The sequence below is a fragment of the Puma concolor genome, chromosome C2, assembly GCF_028749965.1.
Source record: "Puma concolor isolate L17-30 chromosome C2, mPumCon1.1.hap2, whole genome shotgun sequence".
Taxonomy (NCBI): domain Eukaryota; kingdom Metazoa; phylum Chordata; class Mammalia; order Carnivora; family Felidae; genus Puma; species Puma concolor.
This window is the reverse complement of record NC_141675.1, coordinates 27,516,793-27,540,546: the sequence shown is the minus strand read 5'-3', so window position 1 is coordinate 27,540,546 and position 23,754 is coordinate 27,516,793. Positions and strand designations below refer to the sequence as shown.

Genomic DNA, 23,754 nt, shown 5'->3' with positions numbered 1-23,754 from the left:
ACTGCTGTCCCCTTGCTCTCCCAGCTGCTGTGGACCTCTGCTCAGCCGCCAACAAGGAGGTGGTGGAGGCTAGCGGGGGCTCCCACCACCAATGCTGAAAGGAGTGCACAGACTCATTACACTCCTGCTCAGTGTGGCTTTGTCTTTATCCACCCTATCGCCTTCCTTCTTCTTCCTCCATTCTTTGGGATTGGGGCAAAAAGTGTAGGTGTGATCCTCAACACGACAGTGGATCTAATGTAAAAGGTTAGGGACTGAAGGCCTTCTGCAAAGCTATGTCCCAGAGCAAGGTGTTGCTGGTCCCTGTCTGACCAGCAATGAACTATGCTTTATCCTGGACAAGAAATGGTAGAGAGGGGAGGGAGAGCAGCTATGATGGAAATGAGGGCTGGAATAGGGGCAGGGGTGGAAACTGTCCCATCAAAGTCCACTAACACCTCAGCAAGGGTGGCTGCTTTATAGCCTGGGACATGGGCCAGGGGGATGCTGATGGAGAGATGACTAAATAGTGGGGCTAGCTGTTTCTTAGAACTGATGCCATCTAAGGTCAATTCAAGACCAAAACTGTTTCCTCCCACCCATGAAGGTAAATTAATCAAGGCATGCAAAATAGCAGTGAAATCAGCCCTACAGTCTGGACTCAAGAGCTCTGGCTCTTGTTGTGCCGGGAGAAAACTGTATAAGGGAGTGGCTTAACAATGTGTCAGCCTGGGCAGCTCTCTTGCTAACTGTGTGGCCTTGGAGAAGTTACTTCGCTTCGCTATGCCTCAGTTTCCCCTTGTGCAGAGTGAGGATCTCACAGCAGTCTCATCTTTCAAGGGACATGAGTTTTTTGTTTGTTTAAATTTTTTTAATGTTTACTTTTGAGACAGAGAAAGACCATGAGTGGGGTTGGGGGAGAGAGAGAGGGAGACACAGGATCTGAAGCAGGGTCCGGGCTCTGGGCTGTTAGCACAGAGCCCGATGCGGAGCTCGAATTCACAAGGAGTGAGATCATGGCCTGAGCTGAAGTCAGACGCTTAACTGACCGAGCCAACCAGACGCCCCTCAGGGAACATGAGTTTTAAAGTCAGTGCTTAATATGGTAATGAATTACCGACAAAATGTACTGTTTCTTTTAGAGCACCAAATGAAATAGTTGAGCTGCACTTAGGAACTGCAGATTATGAAGAACAGTAGTTTTAAATACTGTGAGTCTAGGACAATAATTCAAAGCACCAAGATGTTTTCCATCTGATACACACGGGCCCTGAGAGGCAGTGGGAGAGTGGATTTATAGCTCTGCTCTCTTTCTCCATCGGGGACACCCACTTTTTGGTTCAAATGTCAGGCAGAACTGCCTGAAATCACTAATGCACACTCTCTTCCTTTCTCTCACCCTCCTTGTTTCCTCACCCTCACCTTCTCACCTTCACCTTTTCTTGAATTCCAGCCAGTTTGATGTAGTTGCACTACAACACATGCATCAGAGGGCCTTTGCGAGAAGTGGCTGTGACAGTGGGGGGTGGGGTGGGGGGCAGCATTTCCATTTCTCTTCAAGAGCCAGCCTGCTGACAGTGAAGCTGTGGAGTCAGCTGACCACCCCCGGCCACTGCCCCTCAGGATCCACTCTTGCTCGGCAGCTCCCAGCCCGTTCGAGCTTGGGGATACCAGAGGCAGGCCATTCCTGCCCGGTTTGGTTTCCTCTGATGGGCAGGGCAGTCTCTGCTCTGGGGCTCTCCTATCAATTGCCCTGCACGCTGACAATGCCATCCAGTCCTTCTTTCCCTTCCATCCTTACCCTCAAAGATGCAGACCAGCATTGTGGTTTGAGGCTCTCCCCAATTCTGTCTTGTCATCCGCTTCCCAGAGGACCTGACCTGACACAACGTATAACGTACAGGGCATAGAATAAAGGTTCTAGAGATGTTAGGTGTTAGTGTTATAATACCAATTGGATTTGATAAAACTAATAACTTCACTAACAGAAGACACTTGTAGAGGCACATATTCTCATGATGACCTGATCCAAGAGTCCTCAGTAGACTCTTAGGCCTTGCCTAGCCTGTATCCATTTCTCTGCCCCTGTGGCACTATTCCAAGAAGAACATTCTGCTCTTTCTAATGCTTCACTGTGTGAAGAGAATTTCAAAACCACTAGAGGATTTGGTGAAAGCTACAGAATTAGCTGGAAAAATGGGCCTCCACAGCCCTTCGTCTTGGCAAGAACAAACACCGTGGTCCTAAGAGCCTTCTTAAAACAAGTATTGATGAAAGCTACCTTCATTAAACAACAGAGCCTTTCCCAGGGGAGTTCTGTGTGAAGTCATTATGGTCTCCCTAGCATGTGGATTCCTGGTGCACACGGGACATTGATTAGTCTTACTGAGGGAAATGATGGTCAAGGCAGCAAGGGAAACACATAAGGGTCTCTGAACACACCCAATCAATCTGCAGCCCTAAAGCATGTCCATTAGAGCAAAACCCTTTTCAGTGACAGGTTCCACAAATACTGTTGAAAACCCTGTGATGACGACAGCTATAAACTCCGTTCTCCTGAGACCTATGAGGCTGGTTCTGATTCAGTGACCACAGACTTCACAGAGCAGCTATCAACGGTATGATAATGGTTTGTGATAAAGGTGCTGTTGATGTTCTGCTGAAAGCAGCAGAGAAGCAACTGACGATCAACAGCAATTAGGTGCTTAATAAAACTGCTTTGGAGATGCTGCTGCTTGAAAAGATTGTCATGGGTGGCGCAAGGGACTCAGCAATCAATCCCAATGAAGCCCGTGCCTATCTTTCTTTTTGAAAGCACTTCTTCCATCAAACACAAACTGTGAGACTTTTGCTGCCTCCGAAGGAAGGAAAATCAACTTTGATCTGATTAGTCACATAAAAGCCTTGGGCACAATGATCACCTAGGCAGACCCTGGACACACTTGAGTCAAGGGTGAGACCGGGGAGAAGGCAGAAGAGGAAAATCCCAGCGAGGCCTGCAGGTTTCACCCAGTCTACACAGCCAACGGTGACTGGGTTTCGGCATGGACTTCTGTAACTATAATTTGTGTGTTGCTAATAAAATAACCTAGAAAGGGCAGAGGAGACAGCCATCACAACCCTACACTCACCACCTTTCAGGAGGGGGAAATTATTTCAAACTACTAGGCAAAACAAAAGGGATTGTAGTTACCTATCTCTAATTCTAGGTTGATACACCTTTTGTACCAGAAAAAAATACTGGCTTGAGGACATGACAGACTTGGGCCTGTGCCTGGTTCTGAGCCTTCCCTAGCTGTGTGGCCATGGGCAAGTTGCTTCTCTTGGAGACTCGGTTTCCTCATCTGGAAAGCAGAAATATGAATAACTACCTGACAGGGTTTTGTGAGACAAAATACCAACATGTATGTGAGAGGCCTCAGCATCTTGTCCTTATAGATTTAAAATCAATTCACAAAGCTTAGCCTGTATCTGTTTCTCTACCCCTGTGGTATCATTCCAAGAAGATCATTCTGCTTTTTCTAATGCTTCACTGTGTGGAGAGAATTTCAACTATCATATCACATGTGACAGATGTGCAGCCCAGACAGCAAAACTGCTGGCCTATATTTATCATTAGCCTTAAGAAATAAAAAGAAGAGATTTTTTTTTTTTAATATTACAGTTGTAAAATCTCACTCTAACATTAAACAGTTTTGGAAATATCATTAAAAAACAGAAGATGGCTGGGTAACTTCATCATAATAATAGCTAATATCTCATTATTAATTACTTCATTATTACTTCAATATAGACACTATTTTAAGTAATCTATATCGATTGCTTCATTTAACTCCCAACTACTCTATGCGGTAGGAACCATTCGTCTCTCTCTCCCACCTTACAGATTAGAAAACTGAGGCACAGAGAAATTTTGTTTGCACAAGGTCACACAACCTGTAGGTTAACAAAGACTAGTCTCATCTACAGGCACTTTGATTTCCAACCCTGTGTTCCCACAATTATGCCAAAGATGGGACTTCTAGAGTGGCTACTAAAGTTCTATTTCCTGACCTGGGTGGTGTTTGCTGTACATTTTATTCATGTGATCTTCTGAATCAGTTTTATACTATTAAAAAAGCATTTTCAAGTAATAATACTAGTAGCTAAAATTTTGCCACTCAATGCTCTGGGCAAAAATGGATGTGTTTTGCAACCATAGGCACAGAATTATGGTTCTATAATATTGTAATATTTGTCTCTCAGGGCACCTGGCTGGCTCCGTAGGAAGAGTGTGCAGCTCTTGATCTCAGGGTCATCAGTTCGAGCCCCATGTCAGGTGCAGATATTAATTACATAAATAAAACTTAAAAAAATATATTTGCCTCAGTTGCTTAGGACAGTGGCACAGAAGAACATGGAAATTGAATTTTCATTTTGTGGTCTTAGGTGCTACTTGGTCACCAGAGTCCATTGGAAATGGGGAAATAGTATAAGGAGAGTAATTTTTATTTTGACATGCTGAATCACTGTCTGCCTTGACTATATTTTTCTCAACATTCATTTGCTTGTCTTTTCATGTATTTGTTCTTAATTTCTCTTGCTCATACTTTCTCTTTCTCCTTCTCTTTCTCTTGTCCCTTTCTCTTCTTAACCTCAGATCCACACCCTTCTGGTTCCCTTCTCCGTGCCTCTCTCTCCTTTTCTTTTCTTTTCTTTTTTAATGTTTATTTATTTTAGAGAGAGAGACAGAGACAGAATGTGAGTGGGGGAGGGGCAGAGAGAGAGAAAGACAGAATCTGAAGCGGGCTCCAGGCTCTGAGCTATCAGCACAGAGCCTGATGCGGGGCTTGAACCCACCAAAGTCAGACTTAACTGACCTGAGCCAGAGTGGGACTTAACTGACTGAGCCACCCAGGTGCTCCCTTTTTTTTAATACATAAATCATTTCTTGTTGGTCTTATTTATTGAATATTATGATGGATTGCTTAGTCTTCATTAAAAAGTGTTGAATAGATTATATACAAACTTCAATTAATCCTGCTGACTTAAGTTTCCATTGCCACATGTACTCCCTGATTGACTTCTATTTCAGCAGCTTAATGGTTCCCAGTTATTAAAAACCTTTTGTACCTTAAGAAAGCTTAGGACTGGAAAGGTTAACATGTTATGGCCTAAGAAGAAAACAAAGTATATGAGCATAAGTTGCCCAAAGTAATCTGCTTTCTCCTCACATACTACTTGCTTTTCACTCTCTTGTAGACACCCAACAGAGAAATCACATGCCAGGGATGTTTCTTAGCCTATGACGCAATGGAGCTTAGTCTTGCCCATTAAGGAGATCTGTGAACACTGAGAGACTCCAGCGCTTTATGTAAGGATGGGCCCACAAAGGCTGGGAGTGGCCAGAAAGATCATCCCCTGAGCCGAGGATCGCTGGGCCTCAACTCCAGAACTAATTTGTGCACTAGGACATGACTCAAAAATCTTATAACCAGGCAGAAAAGTATGTATGTGTGTGTGTGTGTGTGTGTGTGTGTGTGTGTGTATAAATTTATATATACATAAATATATATATACTTATTTTTTTAATGTTCATTTATTTTTGGGAGAGAGGGAGAGAAAGAGCATGAGCAAGGGAAGGACAGAGAGAGGGAGACACAGAATCCAAAGCAGGCTCCAGGCTCAGACCTGTCAGCACAGAGCCCAATGTGAGGCTTGAACCCATGAGCTGTGAGATCATGACCTGAGCCAAAGAAAAGTTGCCCCCAGAAGGGTATATTTTAAAAAATCCCCTTCTCTCTGCTAAAGAGACACTTGCATTCTTTATTCAACAGCTGTATATAGGGTGCTCCTCAGTGTAGTACATATCACCTTCCCACCTGCTTAAGTACTGGGTACTCTAGCCCTTCCCTAATCAACATGGTCCACAGCAGATTCTAAGAATTCCATGGGGCCCTGCCTTCCCCTGAACCTTGGAAATAAAGACCCATCACATGGCACCTTTGTAACAAATCCCAGTCCCCATCTCCCACTTCAGGTTCTAAGACTTCCTGGACCCTCTGGGAAGTCACAGCCTGATCGGTACCTCGGACAGTTCCACTATATCCACTGGGGAGCAGCATATACCTGTTGGATTGTTCTGTAAGCAGGCTGGGGTCCTTCATCCTTAACCTCTTCCTCCGGTCCTGAGAACACTATTTCTTCTTCCTCCTCCTCACTTTCTCCAGAACAGGAATCAAATGCATCAGCATAATATTCTTCAGCCACAAGCGGGTCTTCTGGGATGTCTGAAATAAAGAATAAACAGCAATCAAGTCCTACCAGTCATTAAAATTGTAACAAATCTAGGATCTCCTATATTTTCCCAGAGATGTATATTATGTTTGTGCTGATAAAGCTCTCAGGAGGGTAGAGCTGAATCTTAGCTTCCTGAAAGTATCTGGTTGAATGTAATAAATACTCAGCAAAATTAAACCCGTAAAGGAAAGGAGGAATGACTCTACCAGCAACCATATTTTGAAGGTGGAAGAATAAAGCCATGAAACAAGGAGAAATGATCTCTTGGAGGCATAAATCTTTATTACAAAGGAGGGGATGTAGGAGCAGAAGCAGGATGAGATGCCTTGCCTGCAGGGCTCTCTTACACACCCACACAAAACTTCTGCAGAGGCAGCTGGAGTAGAACTATGACAGCACTCTTCCTGGGAACTTCTTTTTTAAAGAATAAGTGGTGAGACCAGGTAAGATGCATAGGATATATAGGAATGGCATTTTGGCAAGCTGGGGAAAACATTACGGTTCTTTTTTAATAGGCTATGAAGGCTTTTGAAATGGTGTTCACTCTGGGACCCTGCTTACTTACATCTATATGTGGCATTTATTGTTTTTAAAAAGGAAAGATCACTCACTTAAGTTGATGCCAAGAAGTGACTACCTAAGTTACATGATGCAATGTTATTACTAACTAAAAATATAATCGGTGTTTATAATGGTTTTCTTTTTTTTTTTTTTTTTCAACGTTTATTTATTTTTGGGACAGAGAGAGACAGAGCATGAACAGGGGAGGGGCAGAGAGAGAGGGAGACACAGAATCGGAAACAGGCTCCAGGTTCTGAGCCATCAGCCCAGAGCCCGACGCGGGGCTCGAACTCACGGACTGCGAGATCGTGACCTGGCTGAAGTCGGACACTTAACCGACTGCGCCACCCAGGCGCCCCTATAATGGTTTTCAACCAAGAAAGGCCAAGACTGGATCACAAAAAAACATAGTGGTATCAACTCCAATTTACTAATGAAGGCCTAGAAGTAGGGAAATATCCTCGGGGAAAGGAGCAAATTACAGAGTGACACCCCACCATATTAAAACCATGGGCATTTTAGGCTCTGCACCATTGTCTGATTTATAAACAAAATAATTCTTCTAAATAAATTCTTCTAAATCATAACAAACAGCACTGTTTTTCAACCCACTGTTGCTACTCTGTGTTTCTTGGGGGGGAAATATGGAATTTGGCGTCAGAGAATCAGGTTGGAATCCGGCTCTACTGCCTCTTACAGGAGAACCTAGACAAGGTATTTGAACTTACTGAGCTCCAATTTCTCCAGTAAAACTGGCATAAGGGTAACCTGGCAGGGTAGCTGGGAAGATTCAGTAATATGATTCTTATGAAACCACTGTATACAGGGAAGCTTTATAAAATGTTCACTCAATTTCCACATCTGTAAAAATGGACTTTTCATTAAGTGATTCCAGAATCCTCTGGAAGTAGGATACTTAGTAGAGGTAGAGTTCCCTGATAGTCTGACAGCGGGGTACTTTAAAATCTTCGCTAACTATGGTTTCCCATAAAACACAAGAGGCCAGTGCCATGACCTCAAAATTAACTCAAAATACAAAAATTACATATATTAAAAAACTGTCTTTGCCAATTCCTTAGGAAGGGGCACACTGGGGCTCCCATACTTCTGGTAACTCCAACACAGACTGTTTTCTCTTTAGATCACTGGTTTTCTGTTGAGCAGCAAATGAAATAGATTATTTGTATATGGGAGCCATGTTTTATAAAAATCTTGACTCAACTCACACTCAGAATGGCTTGAGGAGTAGATGAAGCATATACGAAATATATGAGCAAGATAAGTATATGAAAACTAATAGCTCCCAAGTAGATAATTCAAGTCTCTAGTTTTGTCCTCAAGTAGGGGCATTTCTCACTGAATGGAATGGTGGACAGGACCACATGACTTCCTACCTCTGTTCCTCCCCCTCCACCTCTCCCTCCATCTCTGCGTCTCTTTCATAGACTTGTCCACTCTGTCTTCTTCTTCCCACCTCCTCCTATTTCCTCTCCCTCTCCCCCCAGAGGCTCTCTGTCTCTTTGACAGTTATTCGTTCATTTATTTATTCCTATTTTTCTCTTTCTTTCCCTCTATTCCTCATCTCCTCCATGTTAGGCCAGAATATTTGCTTTCAAATTTGACTGTGACACAATAAGAATATCATTTACATTGTTTCCCAGTACACAGAAATGTGCTTATATTTGTGTATGAACATAAATATATTTGTAGTTGAAATGAAAGTTTCATGCATCCAGATTTACCCTTACTAAATATGACAATTCTGGTCTTTCACGTTCTATTCAAGAAAACTGTTTTAAATGCTAGTTGCAACTTGTTGATTTCTCACCACACAATTTGAAAAACACTAGTTTAGAATGCTGGCTTTGGAATCAAAAAAGAGCTGCATTTAAGTCAAGGCTCTAATATCAGCTCTATACCAGCTCTATTCCTGCCCTTCAGCTTTCTCATCTGTAAAATGGAGATGATAATGCCCATCTCTTAGAATTGTTGAGAACATTAAATAGTATAATGGATGCAAAGCACCATGCACATTATGTACCCAGTAAATGTCATTACTAACATTTACCATAAAACTCTGTACACGTTTTGCCTGTAATACACAACACCAGGAAGAAACAGAAATATTGGACAATCACAAATATATACACAAAATAGAATCACTTCTCAAAATCCATACTGTACCCAACTTAAATGGGTAATAAGGCAAAAGGCCAAATCCCACAGCCAAATGGTTCTCTTGATAAATGCTGAGCCCCACCTCCCATAACATGACTCCTTGTGCACAGAGTCTTGGTCTTAGAGGAAAGATTCCCTCTCTTACCAAGGATCCCCTCCCAGGAAGGAGAGGAAGGAAAGAAATGGTAAGGAGGAAAGTGCCCTCTTGCCACTTGTGCCTAAGTCATAAAGCAGACGGGGATGAATTCATCTCCAATATTTCTGAAACGAGCACCACTATCTTGGTACAGCTCAGAAAAGAGATCATTTTCAAAAGGAAAAGTCAAAAGAAATGTAAGTCTGCTTAAACTGTGTTTGACAAGCTGTGTGTTTTTCTTATGCAGGCCCAATTTGAAGCCTTGTTAGGCTAAGGCTCATTTCTCCTGTCATTGAGGGAAAATGGTCTGTGATAAATAGCTTTAATTTCCTCACACCCTGAAGTCAGCCTCATAGCAGATGCACTGGAGCAGCATTCCAGATCTCTACTAGGCTGGGTGGGCAGCGACAGTGTGTTTATGAAGGAATCCAGTTGTGGCTGCCTGAACTTGGGCACCGTTGTTACAGATCCGTGCTGGAGAAAAAGAGAAGCAATCACCCTGTTCCATGAAAAGGAGGCTCTTTGCCAGACCCTTCGATTAAGACCCTAATAAATCCCTTTCTCTAAGACTTAAGTGAATATCAGGACCACCTGCAGGGCCTGTTAAAACACAGATCACTAGGCCCCACCCACTTGCTGATTCAGTAGGTCTGGGGTGAGGCCTGAAAATGTGCATTTTGAACAGATTGCCAGGGGATGCTGGGGATGCTGGTCTGGGGCACAACGTCCAAACTGTTGCTATAGGATGTGACTAATTCAAATAAAAGTACTATCATATATTATTATATAGAAGCACTATAATAGAATATGGAAGACTACATCTTCCAACCTTATATGTTATAGACCAAAAAAATGAAGTCATAAGCTTTACTTTAGAAGAGTTCAAATTGTTGTACCATTAGCTGTCACGATCTCTGTGGAGTTGTAGGGCACTCTTCTCATTTTTACTGATGGAGAAGAACAAAGCTGTGAGTGAGCAGTCCAAAGTTAAAGCACTTTACAGTTTGCAAAAGCACATTCACATCCATTATCCCATTTAATCATTGCAACAGTTATTCAAGTTAGACCAGGACATTTTTATCATTTTTTTTTGGATAATGAAAGTGAAGCTCAGGCAGGCTAATAACCAATTGAAAGTCACAGAGCTGTATGCAGGGTGGACACTAGACCAGAACACAAATAACCTGAATCCTATCTTTTTTCCACCGAATTGGTGCTATTTCATGGTTAGCTAGGAACGTTTGTCTTCGTTAGTAAAACCACGTCATGGATAAAAGGTGTGATTGTCTTCCCCCATCGCTCTGAAAGATGTTGGACAAGGGATAGGCTTTCCACTTAGGAGACGGGAAAACTGAAACACTTAGTCATCCTGGTAAAGTGTCTGAAAGGAGCTGGGAATATTGAATGCCAAGGGCTCTCCCTCAGACTCAGCCCAACTGTCACTACCCTCAACCTCAGATGTGCTCAAACTGGAGTGTGCACTGGGATTGCGTGGAGGCCTGTTAAAACAGATTCCTGGCCCCATGCCCAGTGTTTCAGATTAAAAAACTGATGGTCTGGGCAGGGGTTTGGGGGGGAGGTGGCAAGAAGTCTACATGATGCTGCTGCCGCATCTTGGAGAACCATTGCTCTACCTTACAGGACCTTCAAGGAGAAAGTGACACACAGGTGTAATTGTTGAATGTGAATTTCCCTGATACTTCATCTATTATTGTACCAGCCCTTTAAACTTCTCAAATGATCAGAAAAATGCACTAAAGAATTTATTTTTTATTTTTTAAGAAATTTTTTAAAAGAAGTAATAACATAAGAACTTTGCCTAAAGTCAAAGCCTCATTTCCTTTAGAGGAACTTAGTGATGTGGAAGGAATACCTCAGCCTGTGCACCTACCACCATGCTGAATGATTCTAACCATCTGTATGTCTTGAGTAAATGCATGTCATGAGTTTAGCACAATGGTTCTCAAACGGTGTTCCCCAGAAGAGCAGCAACAACATCACCTGGGATATTACTAGAAAAGCAAATTCTCAGGCTTCCCAGACTTGCTGAATCAGAAACTGAAGGAAGTGTCCAGCAATCTGCATTTTAATAAGCCCTCCAGGGGGATCCTGATGCAAGCCTAAATTTGAGAACCGCAAATTTCGCACAATGACTGGCACTTTCTGCTCAAATAAAAATAGCTTCTACAGATATCCCCAGTTGATAAGCTCTTGGGAGGCAGAAGCCAAGATGGTCCTGTTCCCCATGATTTCTCAAACCCATGGCTCAACGCAGACACTCCAAGATGCTCTGGTTTCTCTTCAGATCTAGAAATCTTTTGCCTTTTCAAAGCAGACACTCCAAACTCAAAGCTTCCTGTCCAACAAATGAATGCCTACACCTCTAAGAGATAAGCACTTTCAAATTTCATGCAAAGAATTTCCTAATCTTTGTTTTGGGGAAGGGCAGGAAAAGGGCAGTGGGGGACATAAAGATTTTTTCCTCCAATAGTGTCAGAACTGATTGGTGACCAAGTGACCTGTGACTTGGGAAATCCAACAGATTCACTCACCACTTTTCTGCCCCTTCTCCTAGGAAGTCAACAATACCCACAAGGTATTTTTTTTTTTAAGCAATTTTTTTCAATGTTTTTATTTATTTTTGAGAAGAGAGAGACAAAGCATGAGTGGGAGACGGGTAGAGAGAAAGAGGGAGGCACAGAATCGGAAGCAGGCTCCAGGCTCTGAGCTGTCAGCACAGAGCCCCACGTGGGGCTTGAACTCATAAGCCATGAGATCATGACCTGAGCTGAAGTTGGAAGCCCAACCAACTGAGCCACCCAGGCACCCCTCCACAAGATATTTTTAAAATGGTTCTCATTATGCCTACCATCTCGGGGAAAAAGCATCTCCTCCTAAAGAGAGGATGTTCTCTATGTCAGCTGTGGTGGGGCAGCTGGGGGTGAGGAGGGGATCTCGTGGCAGGCAGCTGCCCAGACATGCCCTTCTTTATTTTTCCTTTCTTTCCTAGTTTTCTGAAGTGGGCAATGGCTTTATCTTGAGCCAGAAAATATTGAACAAAAGCTATAATAAGAACAAACTGATCTATTGTTAGATCTTGATGTGGCCTCTAAAGACCACGTTCTCACATCACAAACTGGAAGCAGCGGTGCTCAGAATGACAATAGTTATTATTACACTGACAAGGCAGTTCTCCAGATTTCTTATTTTCCTAAATATGGCACTTGTGGGTGTGAAAAAGATCGCCTTAATCCATTTTTTTAATGAAAACATTTTAAATAAAAACATCATCTTCTCATATGTTGAAGAAACCTATGATTAATATGCCACAACATTCCCAAAACTACTGGGTGAGAGAATGCCTTGAGAAGGCACTTAGATGCAGACACTGTCTCTGCTGAGCTGCCTCAGTTTCCCCAGAGAGCTCTATCTTGTGTAAGGTGCAGGCAAATTGGCATGAAAAAAACCACAGAAATTGAAGCCCAAGTTTACTGGTGATGTCTGCTGCTTCTGAGAGATTAAGAGGATAAACTGTAGGGTCAGGCTGAGGTTCAAATCTGGTCTCTGCTGCTTATTGGCTCTGTGACCTTGGGCAGCTGATGTCACTTCTCTGGTGGTTTTTCCCATTTGTATGTGGGTGTAGTGAATACTACTGATGTGCCACCCAAACCTCCTTACCAGGCGCACCCCAAAATATAACTGACACACTCATCCAGCTGCTGTGAGCGCTGGCTGCCGTGTTAGTCTCTGCTGGGGCTACCGCAACAAAATGCCACAGACCGGGAACTAAAACATTTACTCTCATCGTTCTGGAGGCTGGAAGTTCGAGATCCAGCTGTTGGCAGGTTTGGTTTCTCCTTGGCTTGTGGGGGGTTGACTCTCTAGCACTGGTTTTTCAGGGTCCTAATCTCTGATCTCCTCTTCTGATAAAGACACCAGTCAGATAGGATTAAAGCCCACCCTAACAGCCTCATTTTAAGTTAATCATGTCCTTAAAGGCCCCATCTCCAAATACAGTCACATTATGAGTTACTGTGGGTTAGGGTTCAAAATATGAATTTTAGGGGAACATAATTCAGCCCATAACAATTGCTAACAGGGCACAAATGCCCTTCTCCAGACAATTGCTCTCAGATCAAAGAATTTCCTTATCAAAGAGGTTATGTGTTCCCTCCACCCTGGAGCAAAGTCCTGGCCAAGGACTTAATGACTCAAGTGGACCTGGCCCCCTCGTATCCCTCATGCTCCAGAGCTTTCTGTGGGTCTAGATATACCCTCCCCCTGAAACCAAGAGCTCTCCCTCAATAAAACACATACACCAGAATAACCATTTCAGGCTCTGCATCTAAGGAGCCCAATCAAAGACTTGGGGGTATTATAATAATACCTTAACTCATAGCTGTAACATACAATTCTATACGAGGTGGGTGATGTTGTGCAATGATCTAAACACCTCTTAAAGGAAAATAGTCAGATGCCAGCAAGGTCACATTCTTTTATGTTATACATTTATTCCCTCAGACTTTCTACAAACAATACCTACGGACACTGCTAAAGTGAGTCATTTGTCAGATATAAATTATATCTCAGACAGCCAAATTTTTTATCTGTTGAGGTCTAATATACTTGCCCTGCTCAAAGTTTTCTTTTCTTTTCTTTTTAAAGTTTATTTTTATTTATTTTTTTGAAAGAAAGAGAGAGAGAGTGGGCACATGAGTGGAGGAAGGGCAGAGAGAGAGAATCCCAAGCAGGCTCTGCACTGCCAATGCAGAGCCTGATGCAGGGCTCGAACCCACAAACCATAAGATCATGATCTGAGCCAGATCAAGAGTCAGATGCTTAACTGTCTGAGCCACCCAGGCAGCCCTCAAAGTTTTCTTAAAATGCTCTATCTAGCACAGTGTCTAGAACGTAGTAAGTGCTTAATAAATGACCATTACTATTCCCTTAGCAGGTAGAGAATGTTTGTTTTCTTCACAGTTTTCATACCAAATATAAGTACCTATCATTCTAATTTTAGTAAACGTGCTGCTGAAGCAGGCACCCAACTGTAAGCATTTAGAAAAATACCTGACGAGAGTGCAGGGAAAGACAATATGATCCCTCTGCCAGAGACAAGAAGAGGACTTTGGCCTTACTCCAGAAAAGGGGTTGGGAAGGAGAGTAGGAGGGGTCAGAGCCAGCAAGCTGGTGGCACATCAAACACTTGGTGTAGTAGGCGAGAGACTGGGTTTGCTGTGTGAATCAAAAGGTGCCAAAGGAGGCCACCAGCCTCAGAACATGAGATGGAGGTGGACGGAGCCTGCCCATCAATTACAAAGAGAGCTCTGGACAAGCTTCTGTTTGAGTCAAGCTTCCCAAATCTTGGGACAGGGCATCCAAACTGATGTCTGGGTTACCTCATCCTTGGTACGTCAAAGAAGCACTCATGTATAAAGGGTCAACAGCAGAGCTACAGCAAACTCCCCAGGTAGAGGCGATGTGTCTTTCAGGGAGACAGCTGGACTCCACCATGGCTGAGTCCCCAGCCTTTCATTCTCCCAGCAGCTAATAAAGGTACTAGGTCTGTCACCCTTGGACATACCTTCCCTTGCACTGTTAGAAGAAAAAAACTGGCTTGGAAACTTTGCTGTTTTGGAAAAGGCATTTTGCCAATTTCTAAACTTCAACATATACTGGGTTTATTTTTCCTTTTCAATTTTTAAAAGCCATCCCTCCCTGCACTGTGAACCATGAAACGGGTTTTCAGGGTTATTCAGTGAGTCATCAGCGGGGCCAAGTTCTCAGGGTGTCCTAGTTCCCATCAGCAGCCATTAAGATTGCTCATGGGAGCTCAGAAGTCCTGGAGGGGGAAGGGTACGCTCGGAAAATAATTTTCCATGTGAATCATCCCCTTTTATGGATACCATGGGTCCCTGCTGGAGGGCCTGGAGAGACTGTTACTCCATATTCCAAATGCTGCTACATCTCTATTTCATTACAAAGAGCCCCCTTCTGGGCCTGTGGGAAGCAACTATAATTTTCAATCACCATAGTGTTTAGTGGGGCTGGAGGCTTACAGCAGCACATTTGCTAAGGAACATTTTGAACCAATGTTCAGTCCAGGGAAAGATATGGACATCCCCCAGTGAAATGAACACACTCATACTCCAAAGCAGAAATGAACACTCCAGATAATGTCTTAACACGCAGCTTTTGCAATCACCTCCAATCTTAACACAGGATGCCACAAATTCTGCCTAATGCACTCACTACCATGTCTCTCTTCCCCATCTGTCTCCCCCACTGCCAATAAAATGGAGTATGAAATCTTCAGCTGGGCAGTCCAGGCCTTCTATCACCTGGGTATATGCTCTTTCCCAGACCTGTCTTCTCTTACCAATGAATTCCGTAGCTCTCAGTTAAAGGTATGCACCAAAAGGGACTCTGATTGGGTAGTCCTGGGCTGGGTCCAGGCAGTTTTATTTTTCTGATGCTTTCCAGATGGTTCTCTCATGTACCTTTAGATCAGGACCTTGGCTTTTGTGACCTGGACTCTACATTTTCTCCTGAACTCACTCTTGCTTTCTAACCTCATTCCTTTCAAGAGCTCTCCTTCCAGAACTGCCTTGTCCAATATGGTAGCCACCATGCACAAGTGGTTATTAAAATTAAAATTAATTACAATGAAATAAAATGACAAATTCAATTCCTTAGTCACACTGGCCACATCTCAAGCACTTGAAAGCCATCTGTGACAAGATCATAGAACACTTCCATCATCGCTGACAGTCCCACCAGACAGTGCTGTTCTAGAGTGTCCTCCTTTATATGTCTAGTTATGCTGGACTACAGCCTCCAGTTTGGATTTTCCTAGACTTCTTTGAAACCCTGGGATGTGGGTCACTTCACCTTTCTGACCTTTTGTTCCTCCTCTGGCCAGCACACCCTCCACCACCACCAATCCTGATCCCTGCAAACAAGAAGGTACAACTACAGCCCCAGAGGTTTTCTGACTCTCCTAGTCCTGGACTTAACAGGGAAGAGGCAGTGACTTGATCCCACCCTAATGCTGGGCCTCCTCTGCATGTGCCCAGAGCCACTTCAAAGGACCCATCAAATCAAACCTTCTCATCTAGAGTATGCCTTTTCCACCTTCTTTTATATAGGACCAACAAGTAGAGCTTTTCCACCCATTTTTAAAGTTTTTATTTAAATTCTAGGGGCACCTGGGTGGCTCAGTCGGGTGAGTGCCTGACTTCAGCTCAGGTCATGATCTCTCGGTTTGTGAGTTCGAGCCCTGTGTCGGGCCCTGTGCTGACAGCTCGGGGCCTGGAGACTGCTTTGGATTCTGTGTGTGTCTCTCTCTATCTGCCCCCCTCCCCCTGCTCTTGCTCTCTCTCTGTCTCTCACAAATAAATAAACGTTAAAAAAAATTTTTTTTAAATAAAAAAAATAATAAATTCTAGTTAGTTAACATACAGCATCATACTAGTTTCAGGTGTGCAATATGGTGATTCAATACTTCCATACAAATGGAATGTAGAGTTTTAATAGATATTCATCTCCCTCCCTTCACCCCAGAGAAAGGCGGCTCATGGACCTCCTAGATCCCCAAAGTAGACAATGTGTTTTACTGCATAGCAGGTATCACATCTACTTTATTAACCACATCACTAACTGTAAGTGGAACTAAAGCTCAATTACAAACAATATGTTTATAGTCTTGGGGACATGGCAGTTGCTTGGTTTTATGTCTTTTTGATGTTCTCTTCTCTCACACGATAAGCTATAGGTTAGTATTAATAATGTGACCTATTCTAAAATAAAGCTTCAAAACTAAGGCTAAAATTAGTCTTGTTGATTAGCTTAGCCGGCAGCATCACACATGAGGCTGTGAAAAAATTTTCTTAGCCGAAATGCATATTCATGACCCTTTTTGTAAGGAGAGCTAAATTAAGTACAGTACAGTGCCTTTCTTATATATAGGACTGCAGGTTCTGCTATGAGAAGTTCTTTGGGTGACATCTGTTTGACTGAGTGTACAAAAGCCTCCTCCCCCCCCCGCCCCCCACACACATGACAGAAATAAAGTCCCATGATCCATTTGGAAATAGGTCTCCTTCAAGGTCTAAAGTGTGTGCTTTTATTCTACATGCCAATGTGATTCTCCCTTAGGCAAAACTATAACATTTCTCTGAACTTGTTTTTCTAGTTTAGAAAGCAAAAGTCAAAATAAGTAGGTAAGTTTGTCTTTCCTCCACCAGATTCAGAGAAATAAATACAGGCCAGAGAATCTACCCTCTCAAGGAGAAATATAGGGAGACTGAACAGAGACTCTGAAGGAGCTGGTACTCCCTGGGCCTTAGGGGTCTCATCTGTAAACAGGGGACAGTAATAATTCAGCACCCTAAAAGTTGGACACTGAACTAGATGATTTCAGGCTGTTTTCCTGCTCTAAGGTTTGCAAATGTAAGACATGGAAGAATCAACGAAATTAGCATGTATATGAATCCTCTGGAGCACCTGACGAAATATGAATTCTGACCAGTAGGTCTGAAGTGGGGCCTGGGAGTCTGCAATTCTGACATGCTTGGGGTGATGGAGATGTTGCTGGTCCACGAACCACAATTTGAGTAGCAAGAGATTCGACCACAGCTTTCTGCTCCTGGTCACCAAGTGTCTGTCAAGAAGTGAGATTACAACTAAGATTTTCATGAAGCTGAAGAATTTAAAGTGCTGCCACAAGGAAGTGTCTGCCTGTGTCTTATTTTTCTTTGGCTATATTTCCTCATTAAACAGAAGCTCGGTTGCGTGGAATGCATTTAGCAATTTGTTTGTTGGCAGAAACAACACCTTGTGAGCCAAATAGGATTTCCTCTCTAATGAAATCCTGAAGTTATAATTTCTCTTTCCCACCTCTATTCTCCTGGAAAATGTTTGTTTCCCATTGGCAGCACCCCTCAGTTAACTGGCCAGCTGGAGAGAGTCAGGAAACTGCCAGAAGATGCCTGCTGGTGTGGACGTGCTTAGCTCACCAATGTGAACAGGCAAACTGAATATGGCAAGATGGGCCAATGATCACAAAAACACGAGGGAAATCTACTGCACTGATACTGTGGGCATGGCATTCATTTAAATGTTTTATTTATTTATTTTTATTTATTTATTTATTTAAAAAAATTTTTTTTTCAACGTTTATTTATTTTTGGGACAGAGAGAGACAGAGCATGAACGGGGGAGGGGCAGAGAGAGAGGAAGACACAGAATCTGAAACAGGATCCAGGCTCTGAGCCATCAGCCCAGAGCCCGACGCGGGGCTCGAACTCACGGAGTGCGAGATCGTGACCTGGCTGAAGTCGGACGCTTAACCGACTGTGCCACCCAGGTGCCCCTCATTTAAATGTTTTAATTAAAGGAAGTGAATATTATACACATCAATTTAGGCAACTTTTTATGGTCCTACTGAGGAAAATTTCTATTGCAATGTTAGATTTCCTGGGTGACCTACCCTTTCTGGACCTGGCTACTTCTTGTGGCATGAGATATGGTCTTAGAGAGGAAGGTAAGCCCATGTTTAAAAGGAGCTGTTTCATGGTTTATAAAGTCTAGACAAGCTTCCATTTACATATCCTCAAAACAGTAAGTAATAACAATTATTTACCTTTGTACAATCCTTCACAATTAAAGTGCTTTCAAATACTTTTTCTCACTTAAGCCTCCCTCACAACACGGTATGATACAGGTAGGTGGTGTTAGCCCCCCATGTTGCAGACAAGGAACATAACATTTAGAGCTGCTTGACCCTTTTTAAGTTAATTTGAAAGTGGCAGACCCCAAACCACGTCTTCTGATTCCAAATCTAGTGCTTATTTGTATTAAGTCATGCTGACTACATAATTCTGTTTGGCCATTCCTTAGAGGTAGCCACTCGATTTCATCACATACTCACAAATGCAATATTTGCAAATGGTGACTTTTTAAATTCACTGCAGCCTCCATGTCTTATCCATATCCCGTCTCTTTCTCTTCCTCTTCCCAACCACTATCTCTACCACATGCATACCACTAAATACTACAGAGCACTTTCAAGTAATGTCTAGAACCCTGACCAGAGGTTAAAATGTAATTTTTTACACGTGAAGTCACTAGAAAGAGCCATTCAGCAAAAATTACTGAATTAGTTATCTATTGCTGCATAATATCTATTACTGCCCCAGACTACGACTTAAAACAACAACACACATGTATTATCTCACACATTTTCTATGAGTTAGGAATCCAGGAGTGGCATAGGTGGAACGTCTGGGTTCAGGGCCCACCATGAGGTTTCAGCCAAGAAGTCATCTGGGGCTATAGTCATCTGTAGGCTTGATGGGGACTGGGACATCCAATCCTAAGCTCACTCATGTGGCTCTTGTCAGGAGACCTCGTTCCTTGAACAAGACCCTCTCCATAGGGGAGCTGTGTCCTTACCACACAGCAGTTGGCTTCCCTCAGAGGGAATGATCCAAAAGAGCCAGGCAGAAGCTGCAATATCTTTTGTTATCTAGCCTTGGAAGACACGTTTTTCAATTTCCACACAATCCCTACTGGTTACACAGGTCAGTCCTATTCAGCGTGAGAGAGGACCATTCAGGGGCATGAACACCAGGAGGCAAGAATCATTGTGAGGTATATTGGAGGATGGCCACAAAAAAACTATGTAGAAATTTCCAGCTTTTCTTTCATTTTTTTAGGAAAATATTTATTTTATCATCATGTATAAATAGTTGAGTTATTATATTGAGGTTACATAATGAATCATGACAGACTTCACACTAGAACTCTCTCCTAATATCCAAGTTGGTGATATCCCAACCTTTAAATGATTGTAAAGAGAAAAACATACATGTAACAGGATTAGGCTCATAATTAGGACACATAATGGATTTGAATAGTCACATACTAATGAAATTTCACATTGTTCCTCAAGTGTCAAAGTCATATTTAGGGGAAGTAAGTATGTAATTATTTTTAGCCTCACATTACATTGCTAGAATTCTAAGTATTCACAAAACTCATGGGGAGAAAAGTGCCATAAAGCTAAGATGTGCCATAACCTACATGAAGGTGGGCATGAACTGATTAAACAGAGAAATGTACAGAATATGAGACTCTGACTGGGGGACATTTAATGGGATCTATGCCAGAATTCTCTGAAGAAACAGAACCAATAGGATACGGAAACAGAGAGACAGAAAGAGACAGAGAGACATAAAGAGACAGAGAGACATAAAGAGACAGAGACAGAGACAGAGAGACAAATTATTTTAAGTTATTGGCTCTCATAGTTGTCGTGGGAGGCTGGCAAGTCCAAAATCTGTAGGGCAGGACAGCAGGCTAGGGGCCTAGGCAAGAGTTAATGTTGCAGTCTTGAGTCCAAAGGCAGTCTGGAGGCAGAATTCTTTCTTTCTCAGGGGGAACCTCAATTTTTTTCTCTTAAGATCTTCAACTGATTGGATAAGGCCCACCCACAGTGGTGTCGGAGCAAACATCTGTGTACCATAGTCTAGCCACGTTGACACATAAAATTAACCATCATGAGATCTAACAGGAATATTCTTTCCCAACTTGGACTCTGGCAGAGAAGATGAATGGAGCTGGCAAAGAGAACTCAGATCTTCCATGTAGATTGCAGAAGTCCCAAATAAGTAGAATTCCAGGACACTTCCGGGATAAAGTGCCACCCCAACACTTAAATGCTGACTTGGGGACCAGTTACTTGACAAATGGAAACAAGAATCTACTTCCTACCTTGAAAATCTCTTGGTCTCTAAGTATTCATGGTAAACTGTCCACAGATCTCTGGTAGAGTTCTCTTTACAGTCATTCTCAGAATATCTTGCCATCTTCATTTTTTTTGGAGTTTTAAAACCTTTCCGGTGAGTCTGACTGACTATTTGGGTCAAAACACTGATGGCCATCATGAACAACACCAAGGCCACCATGCAGAGTGGGATCTATGCAAGGCTTCCTTCTGGCAGGCGTGGGTACCCAGTGTTGCACCATGACCATAGAGCAAGTATCTGCAGAAAAGGCTCAGGGAATATTAAAGTCATTTTTCCTTAACTATTACTGATTAGTGATTCAAATGGGGGTCCTTTGACAGAGACAGCAGACCAATAAAACCATCAAAGTGAATTTTTGAAAAAGCTTAATTCAGAAAAAAAAAAAAACAGATAAGAAAAACTCCCCTAGGTCTCTTATAATAGCCAGGAACTACTTCCAACTTAAAAAAAAAAAAAACTAGGTGTCTTAGACTGGATTCCCCAGAAACAGACTCTGAGATGAGGAGTCTCATCACAGTTATTTGTTAGGAAAGGACCCCAGGAACCACTGGTAGGGGGTAAGGAAGTGGGACAGAGAGGGCTGGCAGCCATGCAAAGGGCCCATATCAAGCAGAGTCCCACAAGGGGTAATCATGGCTCACCACAGAGCTCTAGGGACAGTTGGTGGAGGCACTGGAACACTTACACTCTTGCACACATTCATCACTTTTAAAAGGCTGCCTTGGGTAACTCTGGGTGTGGGAGGGTGGTGCATGGCAGGAGTGAGGGGCAAATTCCTAGGCACTTCTGGCTATCTTTGAGTACTGGAAAAGCAGCCTCTGGGAGTCTGAGAGCAGCCTTCCCCTCCCCCCACCCCCAACAAAAGAAACATAGGTAGGAGACTGAGTTCAAAGAAATGGTAAAGGAATGGAAGGGGATATGGATGGAACAGTGACAGCAGCTGCTATATGGGGGAAATGTTTTTCTGACACTTCCTTCCTAGTTAGAAGTTCTATTTACTTGGTTCATCCAATCTGATACCCTCCTGTCACATACCTCCTCTAAAAACAAGTAATGGAATCCCAGGTGTTTACCTGTTCTTCATCCCAAAGTGCCCCCCTGAAGCACTTAACCTGACTCACATCTCCAGTCACTTCTTGGTTCTCTACATTTTTGACCATCATCACTTTCACTTCTTAGTTACCACTTACATTTCAATTTGATCACCCAGTTGTGACTCTGTCCCACCAACCCAAATCCCAAATCCAAATGAAATTTCAGTTTGCTTTGCACCCAGTCCATCCAACCCCACCAACTTGCTGCACAGAGCTCAGTTCCTCAAGGACAGTGAACCTCCCCCAACCCTAGCTCCACTTGGTCTCTTGATCTGAACCAAGGTATTGCTGAATTGTTCAGCCATGGTGTTTATGGAATTCTAACTCATATATAGGTGGTAACATTCCCAAGAAATCAGCACTCACAAAGGAAAAGAAAAAAAATCTTGAAATCACAAGGTTCAGTGCCCTCTCCCTGTTAATATCCAGCTCCTCCTCTCAGCGCATATATGTTTTTGTGATCTGTGATTGTCCTCATCCAACACATAATGAAAAAGCCCAGGGCATGCCTACTGATTTGCATCAAAATCTTTTCACAAACAGCAATAATGCTAAGTCATCCCACTAGAAAATTAATTTCACCCTATTTAATAACTAAGAAGAAATGGATGTGCTATATATTTGCATGGTAACAGTATCAGAAGTGTTTGTTTCAGTGAAGCCAAAGCCAAGTTTCAGTAAAGGAAAGGAAGACTCCTGCAAGCAAATTTCATTTCAAATTTACGTTTTCCAGTGCCATTAGTGAATTTACCAACATTCTCAGAACCCAAAGACAACGGGCAGAAAATTACTTAGACCAAGGGTCGGCAAACTAGGGCCTATGGGCTAAATCTGGGCCTGCTTTTGTAAACAGTGTTCCTGAACACAGTCATAGCCTCTGTCATCCATGGCTGTTTTCTCTCTATGATGGCAGAGTTCAATGGCAAAGTTGAGTAGTTGTGACAGAGATAGCGTGCTCTGTAAGACCTAAAATATTTACTATCGACCATTTAAGAAAGTTTGTCCACCTCTGCTATAGACAGTAAGCAGTTACTGGCCACTCCAGATAAATACATTCAGAAACTGTGGAGCTGGGAGCTGCCTCTCCTTCAAATCTAGGAGCCTTCAAATCCACCAAGAGTCATCTCAGTAGAACTAAAGATATTCCTATCACTCTGGAAATTCCAAAGGATTTAGGAACTTTGCCTCATGAATCAGGGTCAAAGACCAAATAGTAGAACAGAAGATCATTATGGTACTCTTATCCCTTAGGATATTACAAGGGTTTTGGGAGCTCTGTGCCAGGAACTGGGGACAGAGAACAATATATACATTTTCTATTAACTTCACAGAATCCAGTTTATATCTGTGGCTGAGGGAAGGATTCTCTGAGAACAGGACATTCAAATTGAGGCCTGAAGAATGAATAGGCATAGACCAGGTACACAGTGAGATAACATGATGTGGCTTCCAGAAGAAAGAACATTTGCAAAGGATGTGAAGTGGGAAAGATATGGGCATATCCAAGGGAAAGAAAGGAAGCCAGTGTAGCTGGACCGTCAGGAATAGAGTGGCCAACTATTCCAGTTTTCAGTGCTAAAACCGAGAAAGTCCCAGGCAACATAGGATGGCCAGTCTCCCTAACAGGAGTGACATGAATCGTAACATTGGGCAAGGTTGGCCAAGTGGGGAGCAAGTAAGCAGGGCCCTTGTGGGCCCTGTGAAAGGTTTTCTATTT

At 42.8% G+C, this 23,754-nt stretch overlaps 1 protein-coding gene across 5 annotated transcripts in view; it reads right to left on the bottom strand.

Moving 5' to 3' along the window:
* The window catches only part of NEK11 (NIMA related kinase 11), a 284,063-nt gene that overhangs the window by 106,905 nt on the left and 153,404 nt on the right, over window positions 1–23,754 (bottom strand). For all 5 annotated transcript variants that reach the window (XM_086674282.1, XM_086674283.1, XM_086674284.1 and 2 more), the window contains one exon: window positions 6,088–6,248. In XM_086674282.1, coding sequence (XP_086530408.1) covers window positions 6,088–6,248 — 161 coding nt within the window. The remainder of the gene's footprint in view (window positions 1–6,087; window positions 6,249–23,754) is intronic.